At 31.8% G+C, this 26,679-nt stretch overlaps 2 protein-coding genes across 3 annotated transcripts; one reads left to right on the top strand and one right to left on the bottom strand.

The window, feature by feature from the left end:
* Nucleotides 1-2,419: 2,419 nt before the first annotated feature.
* Nucleotides 2,420-7,698, bottom strand: LOC118047853 (uncharacterized). Of its 2 annotated transcripts, none has more exons than XM_035057260.2 (13): nucleotides 7,328-7,698; nucleotides 6,944-6,982; nucleotides 6,688-6,830; nucleotides 6,390-6,465; nucleotides 5,168-5,465; nucleotides 4,962-5,071; nucleotides 4,801-4,848; nucleotides 4,508-4,717; nucleotides 4,142-4,243; nucleotides 3,819-3,952; nucleotides 3,467-3,599; nucleotides 2,771-2,890; nucleotides 2,420-2,690 (listed from the first exon to the last, which is right to left on the bottom strand). In XM_035057260.2, the coding sequence occupies exons 1-13, from the start codon at nucleotides 7,522-7,524 to the stop codon at nucleotides 2,666-2,668; spliced, it is 1,635 nt and encodes a 544-aa protein (XP_034913151.1). In that variant the 5' UTR covers nucleotides 7,525-7,698; the 3' UTR covers nucleotides 2,420-2,665. The 2 variants fall into 2 exon arrangements, with proteins under 2 accessions (XP_034913151.1, XP_034913149.1); XM_035057258.2 differs by having other exon boundaries at nucleotides 2,771-2,899; nucleotides 7,328-7,691.
* Nucleotides 7,699-24,092: 16,394 nt separating this feature from the next.
* On the top strand, nucleotides 24,093-25,536 carry LOC118047852 (uncharacterized). The gene is made up of 2 exons (XM_035057257.2): nucleotides 24,093-24,647; nucleotides 24,977-25,536. Exons 1-2 carry the CDS (start codon nucleotides 24,185-24,187, stop codon nucleotides 25,063-25,065), a joined length of 552 nt encoding a protein of 183 aa, XP_034913148.1. The 5' UTR covers nucleotides 24,093-24,184; the 3' UTR covers nucleotides 25,066-25,536.
* The last annotated feature ends 1,143 nt before the right edge of the window (nucleotides 25,537-26,679 follow it).

Genomic DNA, 26,679 nt, shown 5'->3' with positions numbered 1-26,679 from the left:
GATTATGATGATAATTAATAAAATAATGAGTTATTAATCGTAAAATGTGAATGCATGCTAGCTAGAAGAATGGAATAATTTCTGTAGGACCTACTTCCTCATTTTTTATATATAAACACTTGGATTAAAGATTGAATATAGATGGCACCCATGATAAATCTAAGAGAGATACACCATCCCATGTGGTTCATCAATCTTATAGTATATTTTTTCGAGTGACTAATAATAAAAGAGGAGCGTTTAGCTAGTCTTCGTGTGAATCATGGATCAGTAAAGCCTACTTCAAGTGGCCTGGTTTATAAAGTGATCATGAACTGGGTTCCTTGCTTCATTGCTTACGATACTCGTATATAAAGCCTCATAATTAAACTTTAATTAAGTATTTAAAAGGGATTGATGAAGATCATAATATTTCTTGATGGGGCTCTTTGTATAAAGTTTAGATTAGAGAATATTTGTGTCCTACGAATAGAGCAATGGATGTTTCTTTGCATCTACACACATAATGTAAAAGTGATGCTCACTTTCGGTTGGACAAATGTATTCTTAGGAGAGGTCTTACTTACTTCGACATGGATGTTCACCATGGAAACAATGACACATCATCTAGGCTGTGGAGCCCAATTGGTCACTGGGTGACACGTCATTGGCAAGATCTTTTTTGACGTTGAAGGTCAAATATACGTGGATGGTGATTTTATCATCTTCCTTCCAGGGATTAAAAGGGAGTGCAGATCGTTGATATTTATGCATGGGTGTCCCCTCGTGTGGTGGTCGCATTTTGTATTTTGAGATGATGATTCTCTCTGCGAGTTCAAATGGATTATAGGCAAGGAAAGTTGTGGCCAAAGATAGCTAGGCAACGAGGCATCTCTTTCATGAGTGTAAGGAGAAAGGAAGCGTGCGTGTGATGAGGAAGGGATAAAGTGAGGTTTTCGAAGCTTGTTTCATGGCCTTTTTATCTGCTTTTGGAGGAGACTCAGCATCATAGAGAACAATTCCCTTGTTGTACACGGATTACAAAAGGGAGTGGAAAGTTGAAGAGAGCTCTCATCGATAAAAGCAAAATTGGGAGCTTGGATTCTTCCACACTTTTTTAATTCCTTTAAATGAACTTAAAGTCTGATAAGATACAAGTGGGCTTTCGAAATCAATCAAAGTAAAAAGCTGAGGGAATGCTGTTTATCTTGCTTTTTTATGAAATGACTAAACAAGGGGTTTCACCTTCATTGTTGCTTCTTGATTATTGATTGTTGTGTTAGAAATTGAAAGACAATGGACTTCTGCTATACAAACGCTGAACCTCCTCTTTAGAAGGCTATAGATTTTAGGTTAAACTCATGTTTCCAGAGATTTATTAAAAAAAAAAAAAAACCATATGATACCATTTCGGTCGATTAAACACATGTATTTACATAATTTCATTCAATCAAATACAATTATTTATTTATTTATTAAAATGAGTCAGCCAATGGAGCCATTATCATCGATCATTTCTTCCTTCCCTCCCTCTCTATGAAGCAGTAGTCTCCTTTTCAATCTAGACAAGCTGTATTCATCTGATTGAAATTAAAAAAATACAGATGCTCAATTAATTGAATTTGTAGCAGGGGAGTTATTTTAACGAAAAAACACCATGCAGATCATGGGTTTAGCCTAGATTTTATGTGCAATACTCCACATTTCGAAACGGGCTCTAGTATGTGCTTAGAATGCACTTTAGGAGATGGTTTTTATTACGGAGTTGATGGAATTGCCACGCCACTCCAGTAAGGGAAAAAACAAAAAGAAATTATTACGGCCACAATTACACCTTACAAACGTCTAATGATGAAAAATCACATACCATTTTGCTTTTTGAGACCGAGTATCCAAAGATACGACTTTCCCATCTCCGTTTTCGTCGTTGATAATTGACATAAAGCTTCCCCACTAATCTCAAGAAGCAAGTTGGTTTTAACCTGATTTTAACTCCTGTCTAATCCAGGACGCTCCTTCCTCTAATGGTATATTTCAAAGGCTCTGCTAGACATGATTGCCTCTATTGACCCCAAAACAAATCCATATATCCTTAGCAAACAAATCCCAATCCAGATTCAATTATTTCCACTTCTTTTCCACATCTCACTATCTCGATCGTCCAAGCCCAGTAGAAGCCGGACCTGTGTAAAGTGAATCATGAATGTTACTCGTCTATGGACACAGCATTCCAAGCAAGCATTGAATGTCAAAACTCACATGGTCCACCATGGACCCTCGTTAAGTACAGTTAACGGAAATCCATTCCCTCTTAAGAATCAAATACTTCTAGGTCAGAAGTTTTTAACGGCCTTCCTGTATCAACACCAAGGTCTAGGCGGCGTTATCAGTTTTTGCACGAGAGTGATACATGCGACACTCTCAAAGCTTTAAAGAATGATTACACACGCACAAACACGCTCCTGCATATTATCATATTGAAATTACGTGAAGAATTAAACACACCAGATTACAAAAATGGATCTGACTCGTTCTTTCATCTCTGCCTTGAAAATCACTGCAGGTTACAAAACAGAAGGCGAAGCAAAGCACCACTACTAACCACTACTATATGAAAGAACATAGCACTATAAACATAAACATATAATAAATCTTGATGCCAGTAGCCAGCTTTACAGAATATGCATCAGTATCTTGATCGGCTTCTTACCCTGTGACGTTAGGCCTCTAGTTAGTCTCCAAGTTGATTTATATCAAGCAAAAGAACGAGAAACTTAACAATGATTATTACCTTGGTGAGCGGGAATAAGAGTGTGAGCGGGAGCGGGAGCGGGTGCGTGTTCGGGACCGGGATGGAGAGCGGGAGCGGGAATGATATCTTCGAGAGCTTCTACTTGGACTTCTACTGGACCTGTGTCTTCTGCAGAAATACATATCATTGGACAAAGAGAAAAATACAAGTTCATTTTAAAACAATGTTCTGATCCACAGCAAAGAACACAAAATCAAAACATTTGATCATATATCATATCATGGCTGATTTCACCTTGTCATAAACCGACACACAACTATCCCCATCACCTCTAACAAATATCAATTTTGTGGTCTAAACTGATATTGAACATACTTTTACAGACTCACAATATGACCACTAAACTGATATTGACTAGCCTCGAAGAAGGGGAAAAATAATGAAAGCAAAAATATAAATAAAAGATGATGTAAAAGTGTTGCAGACAATGCAGAGAAAACAATAACAATCAGAGTCCTGAGTGTTAAACCATTGTCAAACAGTGATTATCAGTTGAAAAAATACAAGCAAAACTCATGGATTTACAAGATATGTTCCTACATTGAGATAAATTCTCTCTTTTTAAAAATACACACAAGATAGATCATTCCCACTCAATATCTCAAACAATCACAAAGATGACTAAGCATGTACAAGATGCTACTCAAATTCCTTGAAATAAAGCATGGTCAATACCTTGGCGGAGAACGACTCCTGCTATGGCTGCGATGTCTATATCGACTCAATTGATTTGTTTCTGCAAGTTTCTCTTGCCTATGGCGCTCCTGCTCTCGTTTCTTGGCCATTTCAGTAGCAGTATCTTTTTTTACTGCAGATGAGCGGAAAAAAAAAAAAGACTCATAACAGTTAGAAAGTGCAAGGAACCTGTTCCCCTTCCTAAAATCAAAATCCCCAGGCCAGGTCAAACAAAGAGGATAATAAAAATATCAAGTTTCTTAAGCAAAAGCCATCCATTGTCAATGCCACTGATGGATATCAGAGAAACGTTGAGCTGCACAGCTATAAATACATATAATTTAGGTCATACTTTGTTTGTTTAGCTGCTTGCTCATTATCCTTTTGAGTCTCTCCTGAGGAGTTTCTTTTTTCTCTCCTTGTTGCTGCTTCAAAGGACCCCCAGAAGTACTTGCCTTCGCTAATTTTGCTAATCCAGATGATGCGCTGTTCAAAGGAGAAAATATGAAAATTGAATCAGAAACAAAAATTCACATATTAATTGAGCAAAGTAAATGGCCAGGAAAAGAAGCATGGGCGTATATTCAAAGGAAACCATCTAGACATCATGTCCATTAAGTTACATATAACAGCTAAAATTCACGAGCATCATGAATATCAGTCCATGCGCAATACCTTACTGCTGGTTTTGATACTTTTGTGCTCTTATCATTATCAGGGGATACACCAGATGCAGGATCAATATGCAATGCCTCAAGTATGTGACCAGATGACGGCCTGCGGGAAATCACAAGCATTAGACATACCATATTTCAATAGTTGTGTGAAACTTGGAAGCATTTAGATTAAGCCTGTTCCAGGGAAGATAAGAGCTTCAGAAGGAAGCCTCCTTTCCACTCCATCTTGTCAGTTAGGAAGATAACCCTAGAGTGATATATTCTAAACCACAATGTTTGCTTCAGGTAACAAAATGGGTAAGCTGCAGCACAGTAAAGACTGTCCAATCTATCTTTGCAAGAATTAAAGGTCAAGTGCTCCGACCGGTTCAGCACATCAGCCTGTGATGGAGGAGATAGTGGTGGAGAATATCCTCCAAGCTTTGGCTCGTCCCTGTCATAAGAGCCCCCAAATTCGGTGATGTATTCTATCTTAGGAGTCCTTGATTTACTATGGTGAATTTCATCAAGATGCCCTCCACGAGTATAACGCCTAGAATGTGATGGTGAATATGAGCGTGATGTGGATCTCGACCTGTAAATGCAGAGCAATGAGAAGCGTCATTAATATAACATAAAGGAAATTCCAAATGACAGTCTCTGAAAGATCAGATATACCTTCTGGAGCGAGAATAAGCTTCATAAGTTGGACTTCGTCTAGATTCACTGTACAGTAAAGGAAAGCATCATTATCATAACATAATAGCATGTGTTTACTGTTGTCTTCAAATAGAACGATTTCTTATAGTTTTGAGAAAGCAGAAGTAAGTATTTTCTACCGGTAGGGATCATGATGCAGCGCTCTTGTTCCTGTTATTCTAGCAGCTTCTCTCTCTCTTTCCCTTTCTATCTGAGAAGCTTTCCTTCTTTCCTTGCGACTCATTTTCCTCTGAAATTAGTAGTTTATACAAATGGACATGTAGTAATTGGATTATTGTTACAAGGAAACAAGAGGAAATTCAACTGACAGTCTTGCCAAACTTACAATTGCAGGATCGCCTTTGATAACTTCCTTCTGTCTTTTCTCTTCTTCTTTTGCCTTTTTATCCATGTAAACAAGCCAGCCATACCTTTTCACTCCAAATTCTTTTGCTATTGTTTCCATTCCTTCATCATTGCTGTCATCGCTATTAAAATCTTCATCATCGTCATCATCTTCATCTTCACTTTCACTGTCATCACCATCTGAAAAATGTGTTTCCTCTTTTCCATCCCCATCATAAGAAAACCCAACTTGGGAATAAGGACCTTTGCTAGCGGGAGGTTGTTGTGTCTGAGAATTACTGCATTCATGTGTAAAAACAATTGTAACTAGAGAAGAACACAAATGGCCAAAGCTATGCATTAAAAGGTACACCAAAAAGTTGGACAAAGCCAGATCATCACTAACATAGAACTGTAACAAATTACCAAAAGCTTTAAAAAAGTAAACCATAATAGATCAGACCCAACTGCATATCAAAGCAAAACAAAAATGATGCATAATAGTAAAATTAAAATAGCAAAGATACAAAATTTCTGGGTCATTGAAGAAAACTCTCATTTCTTGTAGAAATCAAATCAACTCGAGTTTTTCACAACATATACCCCAACAAATAAAAATGGGAGCCACCTCTGAAATCTGATCAAGGAAACAATTTTGGTAGCCTGTTCATGGCCTCCACTGACAGAAAAACATATTTTATCAACGATGTAGCAATTTCAAATATAAAAAACAAACACAGCTAAGAGGTCTTAACATGCTCAGCATATCACTGACAAATCAAAACAATGTTTTCCTTGAGTGCAGAGCACCCCGGTTGTGCTAAATAGTCATTTCCCAGTTTAGCGAGAGAGAGAAAATGCTATTAATGTGCTCAGAATTCAAAGATGTGGGAGAAAATGGTTGAGCAAAAAATGAAAATTTACCATTATAGGAAATTAGCTTCGAGAAGATTCCTTGGAGACACAAGTGAAATGAAAGTCTTACATCAATACATACACATTCATTTGAAATTAATCACAATAAAGAGATATTTGTCCAACACATCTAAAGCATTCAAAAATTATCTAAAGCATGCTCTCATGAGTATTTGTCTAAACAAGTTATGCCAAGCATGTTTGTTAAGATTATTTTTAGTTATAGCCTGATGAGGAGTGAAAGAGAACTTAATTCACCAAAACACTCGCTACAATTAGTGTGCTAACTCATGGAGAGGAAGATAAACCTGTCTGAAGCAAACGGAGTGGTAAACTTTGCCTCAAGCTCTTGATATACATGCTGCAAACCCTCATCATCAGTAACTGTTAACATGTAAGTGCAAAGTCTCTCCATTAGTAATTGTCAGCACACAATTTAAGTTGTGGAACTGATTTTGAAACAAGGACACTCTAATCAACACCATAAAGGTGGATAGCCTTGGTCTTTCTGATTTTTTTTTTTAAATGGAAGGCAATTGATGAAAAAAAATTCATGAAACAAGAATTGTATACATAATCATCAAAAAATAAAAAAAAAGTACCGACATCCTCTACGTCGATGCTTAATTAAATCCCGATAACGCTCAAAATTAACAAACTCTTCAAGTTCTTCTTCTTCTTCCGATTTCTGCAGGGCCCGTCGGGTCCCAGACTCCCGTATAAAATCAAGTAAAGCACGGCCATCAAATCTGTCAAATAACAAAAAAACCATAGATGCATCAATCACAAATGTTAAGACAAACAATGAATCTACAGCAAAATAAAAGAACATAAGGCATAAAAACAGAGATAGAGAGTTCACCTGTCAATAAGAACATCCTGCTTTCCATTCCAAGGTATCCTGAGAATTTAAAAGGTTAGTCCAGATCAAACAATGTCACTAAATGCAAGAATAAGATAAAAACAGCAACAACTCACTCAGAAATGTAATTCCACACATCAAAATTCAATCAACCATTGATATAAAAACGAGCTCTAAGCTATCCATCAAGCTCACTTCTTTTTTTTTTCAAATTTCATATATTAATTTTTCAAACACAACATTATGCATTTAAAAAATTTTAATAAAATATTTTTAATTGACAACAGGATTCATTATGATCAATTAATGGTTACAACGAAATTACCAAAAAAAAAAAATCGCCAAATTACAGCAACAATATTTTTTTTAAAAAAAGTAACATACAGGCCTTGCTGGTCATGTGTGGCTTGATAGAGACCATCGTCACGATACATGCGAGATCGATTGCCAATAAGTTGAATGGATTGCATTGGATCGCCTCTTCTCTTGGCCAAAAAGACGGCTCGTCGTTGTGCTCTCTTTCGAGCTGCGTCCATCATGTCGTGTACTTTCTTCTCTGATCTTCTTGCTTCGTGCCACATCTTTCAGTAACTGAAGGAACTGGAATTCCTTTAATCTGAACTCGAACTCAAACCCTAACCCTAATTTCACCGAATTTAGTCAGAGCTCTGACGATCTTAAAGACGACGAATTTGATGTCAAGGTGTTTTTATTTTGTTTTACTGTGAGTGGCTTGGAGTTGTCTAAGGAGGGGTTTATGTTAGATCTAGACCGTTGATGGGGTTCTCGGGAATCTATATCAAGGGTCTCTCTGAAATTGGTCCATAGTTATGTATTAGTCCCTATATTTAAACATATTACACAATTACTCCTTGTAGTTATTGTAGCTAACTATATATGTATATAATGTTTTGTATTTCAAGTCTGCTTATAACTCAATCCTTTTGTCAATCCTATGTTCTTATCAAATTTATTTTTTGGATTTTTTGTAAAATACAGAAAGAAAAAGAGAAGATGAGGAAATTTGATTAGTGAAGAAGCATTCTCGTAAAAAAAAATTATTAAATGAAGGGTGGTCAATGGTATTCTATTTAAAAGACAACTTAATTATTTTAACAATACAAAGACTAATTAATTATTTAAATAAACTACATGAACTAAATTGTAATATTAATTTTTTATTTGAGAATAAGATAGAGAATGTATTTTAAACGACTGAGTTTTTGGAGATGGCAATGGCATTATCATAATAATAGTCAGGAGTGAGAAAAAAAATAAAAAAACTAATTAAATCGAGAAAATTGAAAAAATATAATTGAAAAAACCAAAATGAGGACATACTATTTGCAATTGATCATCTTCTAAGAATCTGAGACAGGAACAATGATTCCAATTTCCTTTCCAAATTGTGTTCTTTCGTCCACCTTCATTTTTACATTGTTTAAAATAATTAACACATCAAAATAGAAAAATAGAAACAATATAAAATCAACAAGCAACAATTAATTAAATCTATAATTACATGATAAGATTACCTGAGCAATGTAATCGGCTTTGATAGAAGCAATAGATTGAAGAAGATCTGGAAGCAGTAACAGTTTCGCCACCTCACACAAATGGCAGTTTCTTTCGAGATTCAAAGAGTGGTCGTCTGAGAATAGCCCAAGCTTGTTGACTGGTGAAAAGGAGGCAGCTGTTAATGGGAAGGGGCGGGGGCTACTATTAATGGGAGGGGGAGGGGGCTGTGTTTGTGAAGTGTGAATGAAAATTGAAAGGGTTTGAGGGGAGGGGGTGGCTGTGTGAAAGGAAAAGCAAATAAATGGTCTGTTATGGTTGTTGAAAGGGAAAGTAATGGGAGGAGGCGGCCCGCAACTTGGACCGTTTGATTTTTTTTTCATTCCTAAACCGAACTGGTTCGGTTTGGTTCAAGTTGGTCGGTTCAGGCACACCAAAACCGGAAACCGAACCAAATTGGACATTTTCCTAAATATTTTAACCGATTCAATCGGTTTTTTTACTGGTTTGGTTTTTTCGATTAATTTTTTTCTGTTTTCTCGGTTAAATTGATTTTCTGGTTTTTTTTTCTCACCCCTATAGATAACTATCATATCCCTTTTAAACGTGAAGTCATCAACCTAAACCCAATATCTTTACTCAAAAATTTAACCACTAGTGAGTTTATCCATGAGTTACACAATTGTGAGAACATTGAATCATAAACGAAGACCTTCGAAAGAAGTCTACTCCCGGTTTCATATTCAATCCTTACCCATCTACTCTCCAATAGATCCCTCTTCTCACTATGTGGCGGAGGACTTCTACTTCCAATGATATCTTACTTGTGTAGTGCAGAGGCAACCCCCTATTAGATAGTTTGTTTGGTGTTAACATGTTGGTGTTCATAAACCCTAGTGTTATCTGAGTCATATTCAATCCTTTCTATGTAAATTCTTTATTTCCTTACAAAGACCACTCATGTACTAGAGATGTGGTAGAGCCTAGGTTTATCAAATTGAATAACTTACTAATATTATCTTAAGAAGGGATTTTAGAGCTTACCAAACTTGTATTGAAAGAGAAGGTTAATGTAGCTCTTATAGGAATGGGTTCATTTAAATCCCCTAGAGTTGATAGCTTTTACCCAACAATCTTCGATTCATTTTGCCATGGATTTTAGCAAGTATCTTGGGTTTCCTGTTTTTCATATGAGGATGAAAAAGGCAGATTTCAATTTCTTATTGGAAAAAATTAGCAAGAGGTTAGCATCGTGGAAAGAAAAGATTTTGAATCGTGTAGGGAGAATCTCTCTTGCTAATCAGTTGTGTCAATTATTCTTATTTATACTATGTAGAATTATTGGCTACCACCCGTGTTTGTTCTGGAATTAAGAAGATAAAAAGCTTCATTTAGGGAAACAAAGATTCATGATGTGACATACAATGGGTGAAATACGATTTGCTTGCTTACCCTAAGAAATATGGAGGCATTGGGGTGAGGGATGCTTGGTAATTAAACATTGCTTTACTTGAAAAACAAGCTTGGAATATGTTTAACAATCCACACAAGCTTTGGGTCAAGATTTATAATCATAAATATCTCCCAAGGTAGAATCTTTTCTAATTAGATGGAATTCCCCAACTTACATGTCTTACATGGAGATCAATTTTAAAAGCATTCTTTCAACTTAGGGATGGTTATTAATCAATGGGTGAAAGGGAATGTTTCTCTCTAGTTTATCAATGGCTGAAATATGGTAGGCTAGGATCTATAGTGGACATTCTAAATGTAATGGATAGGGATATGGTGGTGAAGAATATATGGTGCAAAGGTATGTGGAATTTTGATTCTTTAGCCACAGTTATTTCAGAGCATATTAAGCTAAAAATCATGGCCATTCCTTTTCATTAGTAAAGTACGAACAAAGACTTGGTGTGTTTTATTGGTACTTAAAGCTCTAAGTTTGCCTTTCATTGGCTACTCGTTCGGGAAAAAGAATTTAATTTGAATAGTTGTTGATCTTGGATTTGGAAACTAAGAGTCCCCGAGAAAATGAAACTTTTCATTTGGAAAATTTTCCATAATGCTTTGCCAATTAATTCTACTATATTTCATTGCCACCTCTCGTCTAACTCTATATGTCCACATCGCTTGGATGTAGATGAGGATGTCATTCATTGTTTATGTGAATGTGGCATGGTTCAAGATATCTAGACAAATTTAGGCATGGCCAACAAGGATGATTTTTTACTAAATCAATTTTCTAATGGATCAAGAAGTTTATATATTTTGACATAACTTCTCTATTTGTAGTTGGGATGTGGAGGATTTGAAAGCATAGGAATAATATGGTTTTTATAGTAGTAATGTTGGGGCTTAGTGGGTGACACAACAAATAATTCTATGTAGTGTAGATATTGATAAGTTTCTAGGGTGTCAGAACTACAGGAAAAAACATGTAATTAATGTTTGCTGGGAAACATCTAAAAGAGAATTATATCATGTTGGATATGGATGGAAGTTTCCTTGGCAATCCGAGGAATGTAGGGTACGGCGGATTGATCAGGGACATTAATGTAACTGGTTGGTTTTTTTGGTTTTGCTGGTATTAGAACTAATTTGTTAAGAGAGCTTCAGGCAATCATACATGGTTTAAAGATTGCTTGGGATAAAGGTTACATGAATGTTTCTTGTTTTTATGATTCTCTTAATATTATAAAACTTATTAAATTAAGTGTCCCTTTGTTACATATCTTCCATCCTATAGTTGTGGATATTCATGATATGTTAATAGCATAATGGGAGGTGGAGTTCAAGCACACACGTAGGGAGTCCAACTCCTGTGTAGATTTCTGAGCGAAGAACACATCAAAGAGTATGATTATTAATCAACTTTAGGAGGCTCCTCCAGAGGGCATCAAGCATTTTCTCATAGCTGATGCTATGAGAATTCTTTATTCTAGGTCTTAGTTTTTGTTTTATCATTCAACTGTATTAAGGAAAAAAAAACAGTTAATAACTATCACATTAATTGAGATTAAAATCTCTTCTAGCTATGTGTTGTTTTTAAAAACCTATAATTTATAGTTTTTTTATAGTTGTGGATATTCATGATATGTCAACAACATAATGGGAGGTGGAGTTCAAGCACGTATGTAGGGAATCCAACTCCTGTGTAGATTTTTGAGCGAAGAACACATCAAAGAGTATGATTATCAATCAACTTTAGGAGGCTCCTCTAGAGGGTATCAAGTATTTTCTCATAGTTGATGTTATGAGAATTCTTTATTCTAGATCTATATCATTAAATTGTACCAAAAAAATAATTAATAGCTATCACATTAATTAAGATTAAAATCTCTTTTAGCTATGTGTTGCTTTTAAAAACCTATAATTTATAGTATTTTAAAAAGATAATTATGTAACTAAAAGCTATAGATTTTTCAAATAGAAATTATAAATATTTAGAATGCATTTTGTATTGTGGTAATAATTATTTTTAAAATATTTTTTATTTTAAAATACATCTAAATAGTATATTTTTTTTATTTTTTAAATATATTTTTGGTATCAAAACAATGAAATAACATAAAACAAAATTAATTTTGTAAAAAAATTATATTTTTTAATAACACATGACCAATGACATTCAAAACACGTTCTTGGTGCTCTAACAAGATGTATACTTGGGCCAGCCACCATCACCGTCATATAATGCTTACACGGTGGATTTCTTTTTCCTTAGGGCCCATTTGTAAAACATGAAAGCCCCATCAAATCAAGCGGGCACGACGGGTGGTCTTCAGAATAAGATCAATAAATAAATCTTTTTCATGTGTTTTAATTATTGGTTCCTTTGGCTATCGATTTACTCGTGAAAGGAGAAAAAAAAACTCTTTCTCCATCTCTTGGTTTCATGCCGCTGTCCTCTTCAACTAATGGAACTGCAAAATTGAGCAAAAACAAAATCACATGTTTGATTAAAAAAAAATCATTTTATATAGTCCCTCAAGTTTTACTTTTGGGTCAAAGCAGCCCCTCCATTTTATTTTATTTTTGGCCATAAACTTGACCTAAAGTCCCTCCCTCCCTCCCGTCCGCATGGCCTATTAAATGGCTGCCACCACACTCAATCATAGGTGATCTTAAAATAGAAGGTTCAATTTGACCAAAAATAAAATTTTGTTGTTCTGAGAATAATATGAATACTTTATTGGGATAATTGAAATATAAGTACACCAACACTTGATGTTGTTTCAATTAAGTACATAAACTTTAATTTTTCTATTTGAGTACACCAACTTTTTCATCAAAACAGCCAATCAAGTACTTTAATGAAGCATTTGATAAAAGTTGGATGAAAAACACTTGATTAGCTATTTTGAAAAAGTTGATGTGATCAAATGAGAAAAATTAAAGTTTATGTACTCAATTGAGAAAACATTAAGAGTTAGTGTACTTATAATGCATTTTTCCAATACTTTATTTTACTTGCGCATTTACATAGCAGCTTTGCAAAACATGTCTTAGCTAAAGAGTAAATCTAAAAAACGCCTCTCAATTTATTGGTAGTTTTAGTTTTCTCATCAAATAATTATTTATTTTAATTTTACTTTCAAACTTTTAAAAATTATAATTAAAGACTTCTATCCGCTTTTTAAGGTTTTTCATCCATATTGTATTTATTTTTTAAGAAAAGGGTATCATTTCAGAGGTAATTTTTTTTTGTTGACTTATTTTAATAAAAATCTTAATTGAGAAATTAAAATAGTTTGAGAATATAAATTAATAAAAAAAGAATTTAGATATAAAATTGATACTATCTCAATAATTATTTTACTATTTGCTCTATTAATAAAATGATGTTATGCATGTATAGACTTTCTCTCTCTCTCTTTCTTTTAACTAAAAAAACATCTAGGACTCAAAATCCAAGACTCTCGAGGCTTACTTTATAGAAGTCACCCTGTTCGAAATCCATAAAAACTCAAGATAATTAAAGACTTATATGATTATTAATTTTAAGATTCATAAAATTATTTTAAGTGTACGTAAACTGTCCATACACACGTTAATAATAATAATAAAAAAGCCCTTGGAATTTATAGGATCTCACATGTACTAAAATCCAAGCAAAGCAAGAAGTTTCATTGGTTCTATTATTTGATTATGTGCCGACTATCATGCACCAAGTAATAGAAGTCTGCAAGTTAAGAAACTCATTTTGACCTTGACACTTATGTAAGCATTCTGTGAGCGATCGCAAGTTGCAGCTAAACAAATGTTTGTATTTTGGCTGAAGGAAAGAAGCCGCCACTTGCTGCATATATAAAATAAATATTATGGGTAATGATTATTTTTTAAAGTAATTTTTTATTTAAAAACATATAAAAATAATAATTTTTTATTTTTTAAAATTATTTTTAATATCAATATATTAAAATAATTTTAAAAAAATCATAAAACACGATTTCTACGTAAAAATGGCAGCGTCAACCTCATAACGCGGTCACGAGCTAACTTTTCTTATGATTTAAACAACCTAGTGGTATGTGTACGTGCTGCACTAAACCCACTCATCCTGCAAACTTAATTTAAACAATTGCATGATGTGACCAATCACACAAGAGGAACTCTGTAGCTCCAGGCCGGTTGTAAAGTATACAAAACCCTAGTAGCCTACAGAATGTGTGCAGCCATGGAATGAGTCATCCAGCAACACATTTATATTTGTTTATATATATATATATATATATAAAATCCCCATAGGCAGCAAACATGGTAAAACACGTCACCACAGTCTTGAATCTGTGTATTTCAGATAAGAAGCTAGGAAGATATCCTTCTGGTCTAGAGATCAGCAAGCATTTTATCTTTTGTGCAAGAAGTGTCTATTCATCCTAGTTGCGTTTAGTGTGATGTATATCATGCATTAATCCAATGAGAGTAGGTTTAAAGGTTACGAGGGTTTTTTTTTTTTTTTTTTTTCAGTTTTTAGTCACCACTTAGAGGAAATCATTTCTCTCGATGTACATGACTTATTTATAATCCCTTGGAGATAAGATTACAGAATTTATTCCTTTTTCGTCTTGGAGATAAGATTTAGGAGTATTTGTTTTCTTTTGCGATTGAAACTGTTTGTTTTTTAATGTGATTTTTCAATTGTTTTTTTTTTATCTTAAAAAGATATTAAATTGATTTTTTAAATATTTTTTTATAGTTTTAATATGTTGATTTTAAAAGTTTTAAGAAATTTTGTGTTTTTAATTGAAAAAACATTTATAAAAAATAATTTACATTGTATTATCTAACACATATTTAGGCCCCGTTTGTTTTCTATAAACTAGTTTTTTTTTGGAAAGTGATTTTCTTGAAAAATAAATTCCTGGAAAGTGAATTATTTTTCGAGATGTGGTAGTATTATGAAAAATAAATTAAAAAATATTTTTCAGTGTTTGATTATGTTATAAAAAATGAGATGAAGAATAACATATTAATGTTTTTTTTTCAAGTTATTGAAACAATGAAGAACAAATCTTACAAATTAAAAAGTTAAATGAGAATGAAATTGAAAAAAATTATAATTTCATAAATTATCTCAAATAAAATAAATAACAATAAAAATAATGGAGATCAAATATAACAGATAAAAAAATTGGAAAATGATGAAATTAAAAAAATAATTACATTTTCATAAATTATTTCAAATAAAATAAATAACAATTAAAAGAATGAGAATCAAATCTGATAAATAGAATGATACGAGAAAAGTAAATAACAACAATAAAAATAAAGACCATATTTGATATAAAAATCAAATTAAATCAAATTCTACAGGGTGAGATTGAAAAAAAAAATATTCAAAACAAAATATATAATAATCAAAAGTTTGAGAATCAAATTTAATATAATCAACAAATAACATAACATTTCTAATTTTTTCACAACTTCTAGAAAGTTTTTTCTATCTAAAATAAAAAAAAAAACAATTTTCTGCAAACAAAACCAATTTTTTTTTTATTGAAAAATATTTTTGTTAACTAACTTTGTTTATCACACTCAAACACAGAAAATTTTAAAAATTATTTTTAAAAAATTATTTTTCATAAAACAAATAAAAACTTAATTTTAATTAACACTTGAACAAATCCAATGATAATACCTTTTATAATCGAAAAAAAAAGGACATTAATATTTTCTTGTAAGCTACCAATAGTTAACCTACCTTGATCTTCGAAATTTCGAATGCAAAATTACTAAAAACCACGAAACTCCCTCGGTACGGCATGCCATCTCTGACCAAACCAACCTTAGAAAAAAAAAAAAAAAACTAATAATTTGGGATGTCGTTATCGCATGAGAACATGATTGAAAGAAGTCATCCCTCAGGAATTTCTTCGTCTCTATGATGAAAGTACTCGAAAATCATATTGCCTATCATATCTGGCAAGGATTCGAAGGTTCTCTCCCATTTCACATCTTGTTGACCTTGAATTCTAAACGCAGAGTTGAAAATGTAATTATTGTTGTTTTTTAAAGTTTTTATAATTTAAAAAAGCATGTTAATAATAATTTTTTATTTTTTAAAAGTTATTTTTGAGATCAGCAAATCAAAATAATTTAAATACATAAAAAACATACTAATTCAAAACAAAAATAAAAATTTAAAATTTTTAAAAAATATTTTTATACCGCACTACCGCATTATCAAACCCGTCTATAAATTGTGCTTATGCGTCCTGTACACTCCTTTTGAAGCAGCCAGGCGGATTCTGGGAATTACATTAGTGCCCAAAGGAGGGTCAATGTGTTATTTACCAAAAACATGTGGTGGCTCAACTATTCTGCTCATTTATTGTCTCTTTTAAGAAGAAGAAGAAGAAAGATGTCAAGATGCATGGATGTGGTGAAAATATGCCGGCGCCAATTAAGCACAATATTTAAGTTGTTTAATTAGCTTCTTCAAACAATAAATTTTTAAAAAGGTAGTTATTAATTCATTAATTACACCATGTACATGTGCTAAGGCAAGCGTCTAATTATAAAAATTGATTTTGCACATTAATCTAAAATTTAAGGAATATTAACAATTGTCATTGAGTTAAGAAATTTGTTCAATGGTTAAACTTGAAATTTCTAAATTGTAATTCGTTTAACAATTAGAATCTGATGTTCAAATTCTTGGAATGCACAGATGGTGAGTAAGTCCATTAACAAAATCTATAAGTTTACGAATGGAATATTCCGTCAATAGTTACACAATGAATGCATCGGCAAGCTTTTTACCAATGAGTTCATAAGGTTACTGTTCATTAAAAAAAACTTTCTTTAGTATTTTTTTTTCTATAATTCTATCGGTAAAATATTCATCAAAGGATTTACAGATGAAATAAACACACCAAACAAAAAAAACTTACCCGCTTAATTTTGTTGGTACTTAATTTTATCGGTATATCCCTCGAAGAATATAACATATCACAAAAAAAAAAAAAAAAATTCATGTGTAATTTCATTGATGATTTTTTTAATATTATCAACAAAATTAAACTGTTGATGATTAAACAATGGCATTAGCAATAATTATTTGTAACTCTTTAGAATATACAAACAGACTTAATCCGTCAGTAATCAATAATATTTTGAAAATATTTTTTTTAAAAAAAATCTATTAAACAAAGTAGAAAATAATTAAAAGAATTTAAATCAAATATTTATTAGAGATTTAAAATTTTATCAATTCAATTACAATTCATATAGAATAGAGAGGCTAGAAGAGGAGGGACTGGAAGACGAGGAGAAGAAAGCGGGTCTTCATCGCAATCATGGGGTCAATAAAGGGAAGTACATGTACTACCCATATAAGATTTCATCTCCATATATAATCGTGAATCCATCGCCCTTGACGAGCTTGTGTCGAGAGTGGTTGTCTGTGTCTCAGGTGCCTATTCTTTATCAGTACCTAACGACTTATGGTCGTTAGAAGAACTGTTAGAAAAACTAGTAGCGATCCTATTTGTACGATGCACTACTGACTTTCCCCTAGGAATCCACACAAATTAAAGGATTAAGATACCATAAACCATTCCTATTTAAAAACAAATTGCTAGTATCTCTTCTATATAAAAGACTACCCAAAATTTATTTACCTGCAAATACACATCAATAATATGCTACCACAAACCAGTTGGTTTTATACAATTTCTATAGCTTCTAACTTTTCAATTTAAGTTTATTTATTTTTAAAAATGGTAAATAATTAATTTGAACCTCACATTCCAATTCCTAAGCCTTAGACATTAACCACTTGAACAATGTCAAATTTCAATTCAAATTCAACAAACTAACTATATAATTTTAAATTCAACAACTAATATATGTTTTTTATTGTAATAAACTCAAAATTCAATTAAATCCTTAATCATGTCACCTAAACCACAATTAACTCATAATTACATAAATTCACATTTCCATTCACAAATACTTATAGACCCTATAATTAATAAATTAAGGATTTATAATTCAACAATAAAGTTCACAAAAACATCACAATCAATTCATAAATTCAACAAAAAATTCCAACAACAATATTCCAACAAAATAATTCACAAAAAATCACAAAAAACAAATATAATGCAAAACAAAACCCATAAAAAAGAAGAAAAATGAAAATCTTACTTTTTAATCCAACTCAATGAAGTTTGCACTATTGCTTGCAAAGATAAAAAAAAAAAAAAAAAACAAAACAAGAACAAAATCACGTCATCATAATGCAAACAAAAGGTAAAACTGAGATGAAAAGAGAAAAGAAAAGGAAAGGAGAAGAGAAGGATGTTTACCTTTAAAGTATAAAGGAGAAAAGAAAAAAGAGAAGAAGTTAAGGAGAATAGATTAAGAGATAAAAAAAGAGAAAAATGTTGCAAAGAAGAGGAAGAGATATGAGAAAACATGGGTGTTTGTTATAAAATTAAGGATTCTAATATTTTAATTTTGGGCTTTTGTACTAACAAATTTACTAATAGATAATTAAATATTATAATTTTTAACTTGTCCATCAATGATTTTATTTATAATATTTAATTGAAAATTTTAATTTAATAAAAAAAATTAGAAATCCCCTCAAATATCATGGATAACCTTTTGGTTTGTCGATGATTTCATCTATAATGAATAGTAATGAACAATGCCATTGAAAAATAAACAGTTCCAAAGTTTTTGGGAAAATATCGATAGACATTAATCATCTATGATTTCATTTGTAATTAACATAATGAACAATGTTATTGAGAAATAAACAATTCCAAATCTCTTGGGAAAATACTAATGAATATTAGTCATTAATGATTCCATTTGTAATGAACCCTTCCAAACCTCTTGGGAAAATACTGAAGGATATTAGCCATCGGTGATTCCATTTGTAATAAACATAATGAGCAGTTCCATTGATCAATGAATGGTTCCAAAACTTTCTAGAAAAAATCAATGGATATTAGCCGCTAGAGATTCCATCGATACAAAACAGTTTATGTGTCTAGATTATATTTGTATTTATTTTTTATCCATCCTGCAAACACTTAAAATCACAGTACAATAACATCAGTTCTGTGTATAATAATAAAATCACAAAAAATAAATATTTACTTGTCATGTAATAATAAATTCATGTAATTGTCATTATATTTAAGTTAATTTCGACCAAAAATATTACATTATAGTTAATTTCATTACACATCCACGTTGTGTAGATTACTCAAAATTATCTTTTTTTCTTCAATTTCATCATCATCGCAATCTTTTATATTGATTTCATCACTATCATTATCTTCATCGACTTTGGTATGTCCGCTGGTTCTTAAAACATTATTTAGCTCCTTAACATCAACATCAATAAAAGTACTCTCAATGATGTGAAAATTAGAATTTTCTTCCAAGTCGGTAAACATAGCAACTCGATATGGATCAACTAACTTATCAAGTTAAAAGATATTATCTCCTACAGTTACTTCATCATTACCATTCTAAATAACTTAGACCTTACTCTTGGGTTTGGTTTTCACTATGGATAACCAATCAACTCTCAAATGATCTTTTCTAAAGAAAGGAATGTATGTGTAATAAACTTGTTGTTATTATTTGACAAAAACAAAGACATCATCGATGTTGCAAAGTCTAACCTTTATATTAGTTTCGACCAAACCATGATGGGAATCTACTCTAATTCCTTTATCAATGGTATCATATCAATAACATTTGAATAAAAAGATTTTATTCTGCTCACTATGATATTGCAATTCAATGACATCTTCTAACTTCCTATAATAATCAACTTTGGACTCATTAAAAGTCGATCCCTTAACACAAACTCTATTGTTATATGCTTAGCTACCCTTACCATACTTTTTAGTATGAAAACATGTATATTGATGAAATACCCATTATAATACTCTATCTTTCTTTTAGAACCTCGACATAGTAAATTCAAAATAACACTCTCATTCCTTCTCAATTGATAAACATGGTACAAGAATTATAATCATTAATAGTTAATGACAAATGTGTAATGCAGTTAAATTTTTTTAGAGATAAGAATAATTGAATAATCCTTACATATGATTTGAATCAAATGGAAAATTGTTAATCATGTAATTGAAAGATTTGAGATTCATTTAGTTGATAGTTTTAGGATAATAAAAATTGATGATGTTGCTTACGAGAAATTATTCAATCTATGAATTTATGATAGAATAAGAGATAAATTATTCAAAAGTAATGATATGTTAATTATTATACTTGCTAAATAAAAAGTCTCAAATCATTGCAGTCTTAAAATCCAAAGTATTTGAGATCAAATATCTTTAAACTCTATTTTATGGAATATAATGCCACTACTACAGGCAAATTGAGAAACCACAAGATTTATGGACATGCCTTTTATTTTCCTGAAACTAACATTTTCTTATCATTAACTTTGACGAGGCTAGTAAAGGACATGGAAAATAACACAAACTTTAAGTATTCTCTTATTAAAATTGACATTGTTCTCAAAGTGCATATATGTTTCTTTACTACCAAATAATGCATATTTGTTTCCTAACACCAAATAATACAGGCCAAGATTTAATTCACACACCATTCTATGACAAAGTATGTATGATTTGATTATTTCTATATATATAACTGTAATCGTAGAATTATGCTTTGCACAATGTAAAATTTAATTATAAAAACTTATTTGGATCAAAATTCTTAAGAGTTTATAGCTCTATAGTTCAGTGGCTATAATGTTTTTTATTATTCATTTTTTTTTTTGCTATTATTTATGTGTAACCTATTTATAACTCTGATAAACTATACAAGATACAAAATGCTAGATATATTTATGCATCAAAGAAGTTCATTATATGTCAAAACAAATTATGGTTCTAACTATATGTCTTACATAAACATACTATTCATATGCAAGTAAGTCTTTGATGTAGACTTACATGGATTTTTTCATGAGGGATGATAAAGATAACAAAGTATTTTATGATGCCTCAACCTTACAAGCAAAATATATAAGTTGCTACTATATGTTGATATTGATCCAACTGTTGATCCTCTAAAAACATGAATGTCGAGGTGTTATCTAGGTGATCCTAAAGATAGCAGACCACTTAGAACCAAATGTTTTTCTACATATGATGATGATATTGATAAAGCGTTACTGCTTGTTGAGGATTTCAATAATGATTTAGATGTTATTGATGATGAAATAGATGCTATAAAGGGTACTAAAATGGGTGTTGATGTTGTGGGTAGTGATGTTAGATGTTCTGGTATTGGTCCTAATATGAGGGATGAAATGAGTGCTGAAATTGGTGTTGAAGTGGGTTATGAAATGGAAAAAGAAATGAGTTTTAAAATGGGTATTGATATTGATATTGGTGTTGATGCTAAATTTGAAATGGAATCTAATGATGATAATGATAAAATAGATGATGATTAATTCCTTCTAATTAAAAAGGGTTTGAATATTGCAATGTAGTTGAAGAGAAATGATTTATAGCTTACAAGATGGCTTTTTTTAATGGTCAAACTTGGTATAGTGTCTCTAATTCTGATAATGAATGGAAAGATAATTAAGTAGTGATAAAAATGATGTTGATGTACAAGTCACTTAACAATATAATAGTAGTGATGAGGAGGATGAGGAGGAAAGTAGAAAGGAAAGAAAAGAAAACAAAAGAAGATGATTGTGGATCCAATTACTTATTTTAAATGTAAGAGATTTAAAGTTGTAATTTATAGGTCAATAAAGTTTGAAGAATATTAAATTTTTAGTAATGTAACACGCTTTAAAGATGTTTTGCGAGAGCATAAGATAAAACATGTATATCATGTTAAAAGATATATTAATTAGAAATGTAAGGTTGGAGCTATATGTATGGGTGATGGTTGCTATCAAAGGATATATGGTTTCGTCGTTTCTAGTAGTAAGACATTTATGATTAAGTCTTGAAGAACAAATATTGTTGCATTCAACTCACAAGTATAAAATTCTCAAATTAAACATGGAAAGTGAATAAATTGTTATAAATAATTAGTTCTGACCTAAACATCTCCAATACAACACTTGAAATAATTTTGGATGATAAATTTAGGATTAAGCCACACCAGATGCAACTCTAAAGATCTAAGACAATGACTAAATAATTTATTAAAAAAAATCAAAAGTCTTTTAAAAGACTTTCTATATATATTTAGCTATTGAAGAAACAAAATTTGAGTTTAAATGTATTTTTAGAGTTTGACTCTAATTATAATCCAGTTGTGCATTCACCATGAAAGTTTCAATGTTGTATGTTTGTTTGAAAATGATGAAGGACTGCTTTGTTTCTAGATGTAGGGCTTTTATTGGAAATGATGAATGTCATCTCAAGGGTTCATGTAAAGGTGTATTGTTATCGATAATGGGTTTAGATGGAAATAATTAATTGTTTTTTGTTGCCTATGTTATTTTGAGTGTGAAAACAATGAAACATTGCCCTGGTTTTTATGTGCTTTATATGGATCCATAAAACATGGAATACATTAGTGGCCATTTTGCATAATGTCTGACGGGCTAAAGGAAAATTTCAATTAAAACTTGATATTTTTTCAAACTTGCATTTATATTTCTATGTATTCTCATACTTTTATTAATTTACTTTATAGAGTCTACTAAGTTGTTGCTATGTTTTTCCTAGAGGCAACATATAGGTATTGTTCAAGCATATTTTCTTCCAATTTGAAGAAGAAAGGCTTTCTTGGCTTGGAATTGAAAATGAGATTTTAAAGTGCATCAAAAGCTTATATAAAACTTTATTACTATAGTTATATGAAATATATTAATGATATGAAAACTAGAGCTATCAATTGGTTGATTAGCATCCCTACTTTAGAGTATGTTTGACAATGTGGTAGCAGTTACTTTTTAAATAAATTTTCATGTTGAAATGCATGACAATTATATATTTTTTTATTTTTTAAAAATTATTTTTACATCAACACATCAAAACGATTCAAAACATACCAATCATATTAAATTTTAGCAAAAAAAAAAAACCTTTTTGAGAACGCGGTTTCAATCGCATTCCCAAACGAAACCTTAGACTTAGGCAAGGCACTTGTTTGACCATGAATTAAAGTTGAGAATATGACTAATGACTTGACTAAGTCGTTCAATAATTTACTTGGAAAATATAAGAGCATGCCAATTCTTATGTTACTGGAGAAGATTAGATTGAAATTTATGGTTAGATTTTATGATAGATTTTTTGAGTCTTGAAATTAGAAAATAAAGGCCACACCTCATGTTAGGAAATTGTTGGATATCTTTACATGGTATTTCTGTAATTATTAAAACATTAAGCAACGAATTGTTTTACTAAAAAAAAAAAGTGCAATGAATCTTACTGGGATTTTTATGTTTTTAGGCTTAAAGGCTTTTTAGTTATTATATGAAATATAATGATAATTTTGTAAATAAATAAATATTTTTTTGTTATTTTTTTCTAACTCCTGAAGTTATAAAATTGTACTTGCTTTTAAAGTTTAGGATGAAAATTATAAAATTGTACTTGCTTTTAAAGTTTAGGATGAAAAATATAATATTTGAAAAATTGGTTGTAAAGTAAGTAAAAAAAAAAAACCTACAACATGGTCATAATAACTTTCCTTTAAACATATTATAGGTTTAATACCAAATATAAAATAATATTTTGTATATTTTTTCTATGATATAATTAAATATGGAAAAAAATAATTTATCTTCTCAATTTTTTTCTTAGGAAATAAATGAAACATAAGTACAAATTGTGGTAGATAATTGCTTACATATACTCTTAAAAGAATCCGTGCACCCTTCAAAAAAAGAAAATCGAGACATATTTTCTTGCTGGTTACTCTTGATGAATTTTTCCAGGAAGCAAACAGAAATTAATTTAATTGTTTAGCCTTCCAGGAAACAAACAAGCGATCAAAACTTCTAAAATAAATCAAAATCAAAACTTTTAAAAAAAGTAAAAGACAACTCATCATGACATAGACCAACCAAAACCGAGTCCCTACTGGGCCCCACCACCACCTCATCCCCATATAACCCACCAAACTTTCCCATTAGCCCCCCCGTCTAAAAAATTTCCAATAGCCATAGGGCTCTCTAAACCACTGGCCGGCAAGGTCGGAGGACCTCCGCCGCTGCATCCCATTTCTGGGGCTGTGCCCATGTCGCTCCCCAACCCCCACCCGCCTCGACCACCACCACCATCGCCGCCAGAAGAACAGGTAGAATATCGACCACCCATACGAAAACAACAACAAAATCACCGACTACTAGGACCGTCTCCACTTTACAAACAACATTCATGGTCACCTGATATTGACAGGGATGAGGCATGGCTAAGGAGGAAAGGAAACCATAAGAAAAAGAAAAGCAAAAGCGTTACTGATGAAGATCTTGATGAGCTTAAAGGTTGTATTGAGTTAGGTTTTGGGTTTGACTCTCCAGAAGTGGATCAACGTTTGTCTGATACTTTTCCTGCTTTGGAACTTTATTATGCTGTTAACAAAAACTACTATGATCATTCCGCATCCAAGCCTGTCGTCACTGCTACGCCGTCTTCGTCCACGGCGTCTGATTGTGACTCACCGTCTCCCCTAGGTAGCCCTCACACCATTTTGGGTCCAGGTATTTTTAGCATATATGTTATTAGCATACATGTTCTTATCATAGAATTTGACCGGAACACTTTTACTATATTTTAACAAATGACTCAAACTTGAGACCTGTTTCATTAGCTGTTTTTGATTTAATGATATACTATGTTTGGAAAAATGCATCAATTTAGCACAAAAAATGAGGATAAGTTAAGAATCTAGCCATTTCTTTTTGGCTAGATGAACATAGAAATATTGGGTTTTTTTTTTTTTACAATGAATTGCTTTGTTGTATTTAAATGCAGACCAAAGTTGATTTTTTTTTTTAATTTGATGTGCTTGTTTCTTGTACGTACGTAGGTGAAAATCCACAGACGGTGAAGACGAGATTAAGGCAGTGGGCACAGGTGGTTGCCTGTTCCGTGCGGCAAAGTTCAAGTTCAAGCTGAAATGTATTAATCGGAATTAAATGGGAATTAATCAAACTAGAGTTGACCAAACATCGCTATCAATGCTCCAACTTGTTTGATATAATATTGATTCCCCTCGACCTACTCTCTTTGTTTGGTTAGAGATATCTTAAAGAGAAGATCACAATCTGAAAAGACCTCACTCCCCCAATGTAAGAATATATGAAAATCAACTTGGTGCTGCTGCTGCTGGATTGACCTTTTCTCTTCAGTTTTGTCATCTAATGCTTTAATTTGGGCGTTGATGTATGCCTGTTTGTTTTAATTTGCTGTTTAGGTTCATGTATGAAAATCCTATTGAAAAAGTCTAAAGAAGTTTTGTGTCTCAACGCGTTTTTTCACTTTAAAAAGTGAAAATTAAGGAAACATGGAGCATAAAGGTCCTTCTTTATCTATCTATTTGTATGGGAATGGGGTTTACCCGAATGAGAATCCGTTTAGCTTGATGGATACAGCTTGCTTTCTTTGATGGGTTGCAATCATTTTCTTTCGTGAAAGGCAAGGGATAATAGTTTCTCATTTTTTAGTAAAAAGTTTGTGTGTTCTGTGTGCTTTCGGACCGAATTAGGCTTTTGGAAAGGAGAGAAAGTGTTCATTCGTTGCATGTCCTCTAGTCTGAGGAACTTGCAGGGCAATTCAATGGAATTGTGGTGTAGTGGTGTTCTTTTAATTATTGAATTTCCCATTTCCAATTCTGTAGATGTACGTGTTGAGCTTAATTTCTCCAAGAAAAGGGATTGATCAAGTCAAATTCCTTTCGCAATCAGTATAATTCAGTACACTAAAACCAGGGGTGGATTGCATCCAAGAAATTTGCTCAACGGATTAAAACAAGATCCATTTAGTTTGAGATTTCATATTTCAAAAAAAAAAAAAAAAAAATAGTATGATATTTGAACAGTAAAAGAGCTTTTTGTCCTTGATTAATACTGGAATGAAAATAGACCCTGTGGAAAATACTAAATTGCCCCCAATTGCTAGTTAAATGATTTTGCTTGAGAATTGTAAAATGATCATTACAATGCTCCAATCATAGTCATTACTAGAAAATTGATAAATACAAAGGAACACACCGACATAATATTTCTATAGGTAAATTAAGGTGAATTTTTCCGACTAAATATGTCATTGTAATATTTATCAATAAACACAAACGAAAATATTTCATCAGTATATATCAACAACATTATATTGGAAAAGGAAGGAATTAAAAAAAAAAAACCAAAAAGTACAATAATGTGTCATTTTTATATAAACATTACCGATGAATTTTAATTCGTCAATTAAATCCGTTTGTAGTATTTAATTTATAAACTGACGAGTGACCCTCCTCTCTCTCTTTCTCATTTCTTCTTCTTCCTCCATTTTTTCTCAACTTCTTCTCTTTTTCTCTGTAACTTCTTCTCCCCTCCTCCCAGATCTTCATTTTTCCTTCTCTTTCTCTCTTTTCATCTCTCATAAACTCATTATTTTCTCTTCTCCTTACGCGCAAGTATATCTTTTCCTTCTCTTCTTCTCTTGTTATTCAACATAATGTTCAAAAACAATTTTCTCTTCTCAAGCTGAGGAAAACTCACAAGGATATTAAGGTAA

This window comes from Populus alba, chromosome 7 (assembly GCF_005239225.2).
Source record: "Populus alba chromosome 7, ASM523922v2, whole genome shotgun sequence".
Lineage (NCBI taxonomy): Eukaryota > Viridiplantae > Streptophyta > Magnoliopsida > Malpighiales > Salicaceae > Populus > Populus alba.
Note: the sequence above shows the minus strand (reverse complement) of the source record. Positions and strands in the feature narration are given on the sequence as shown.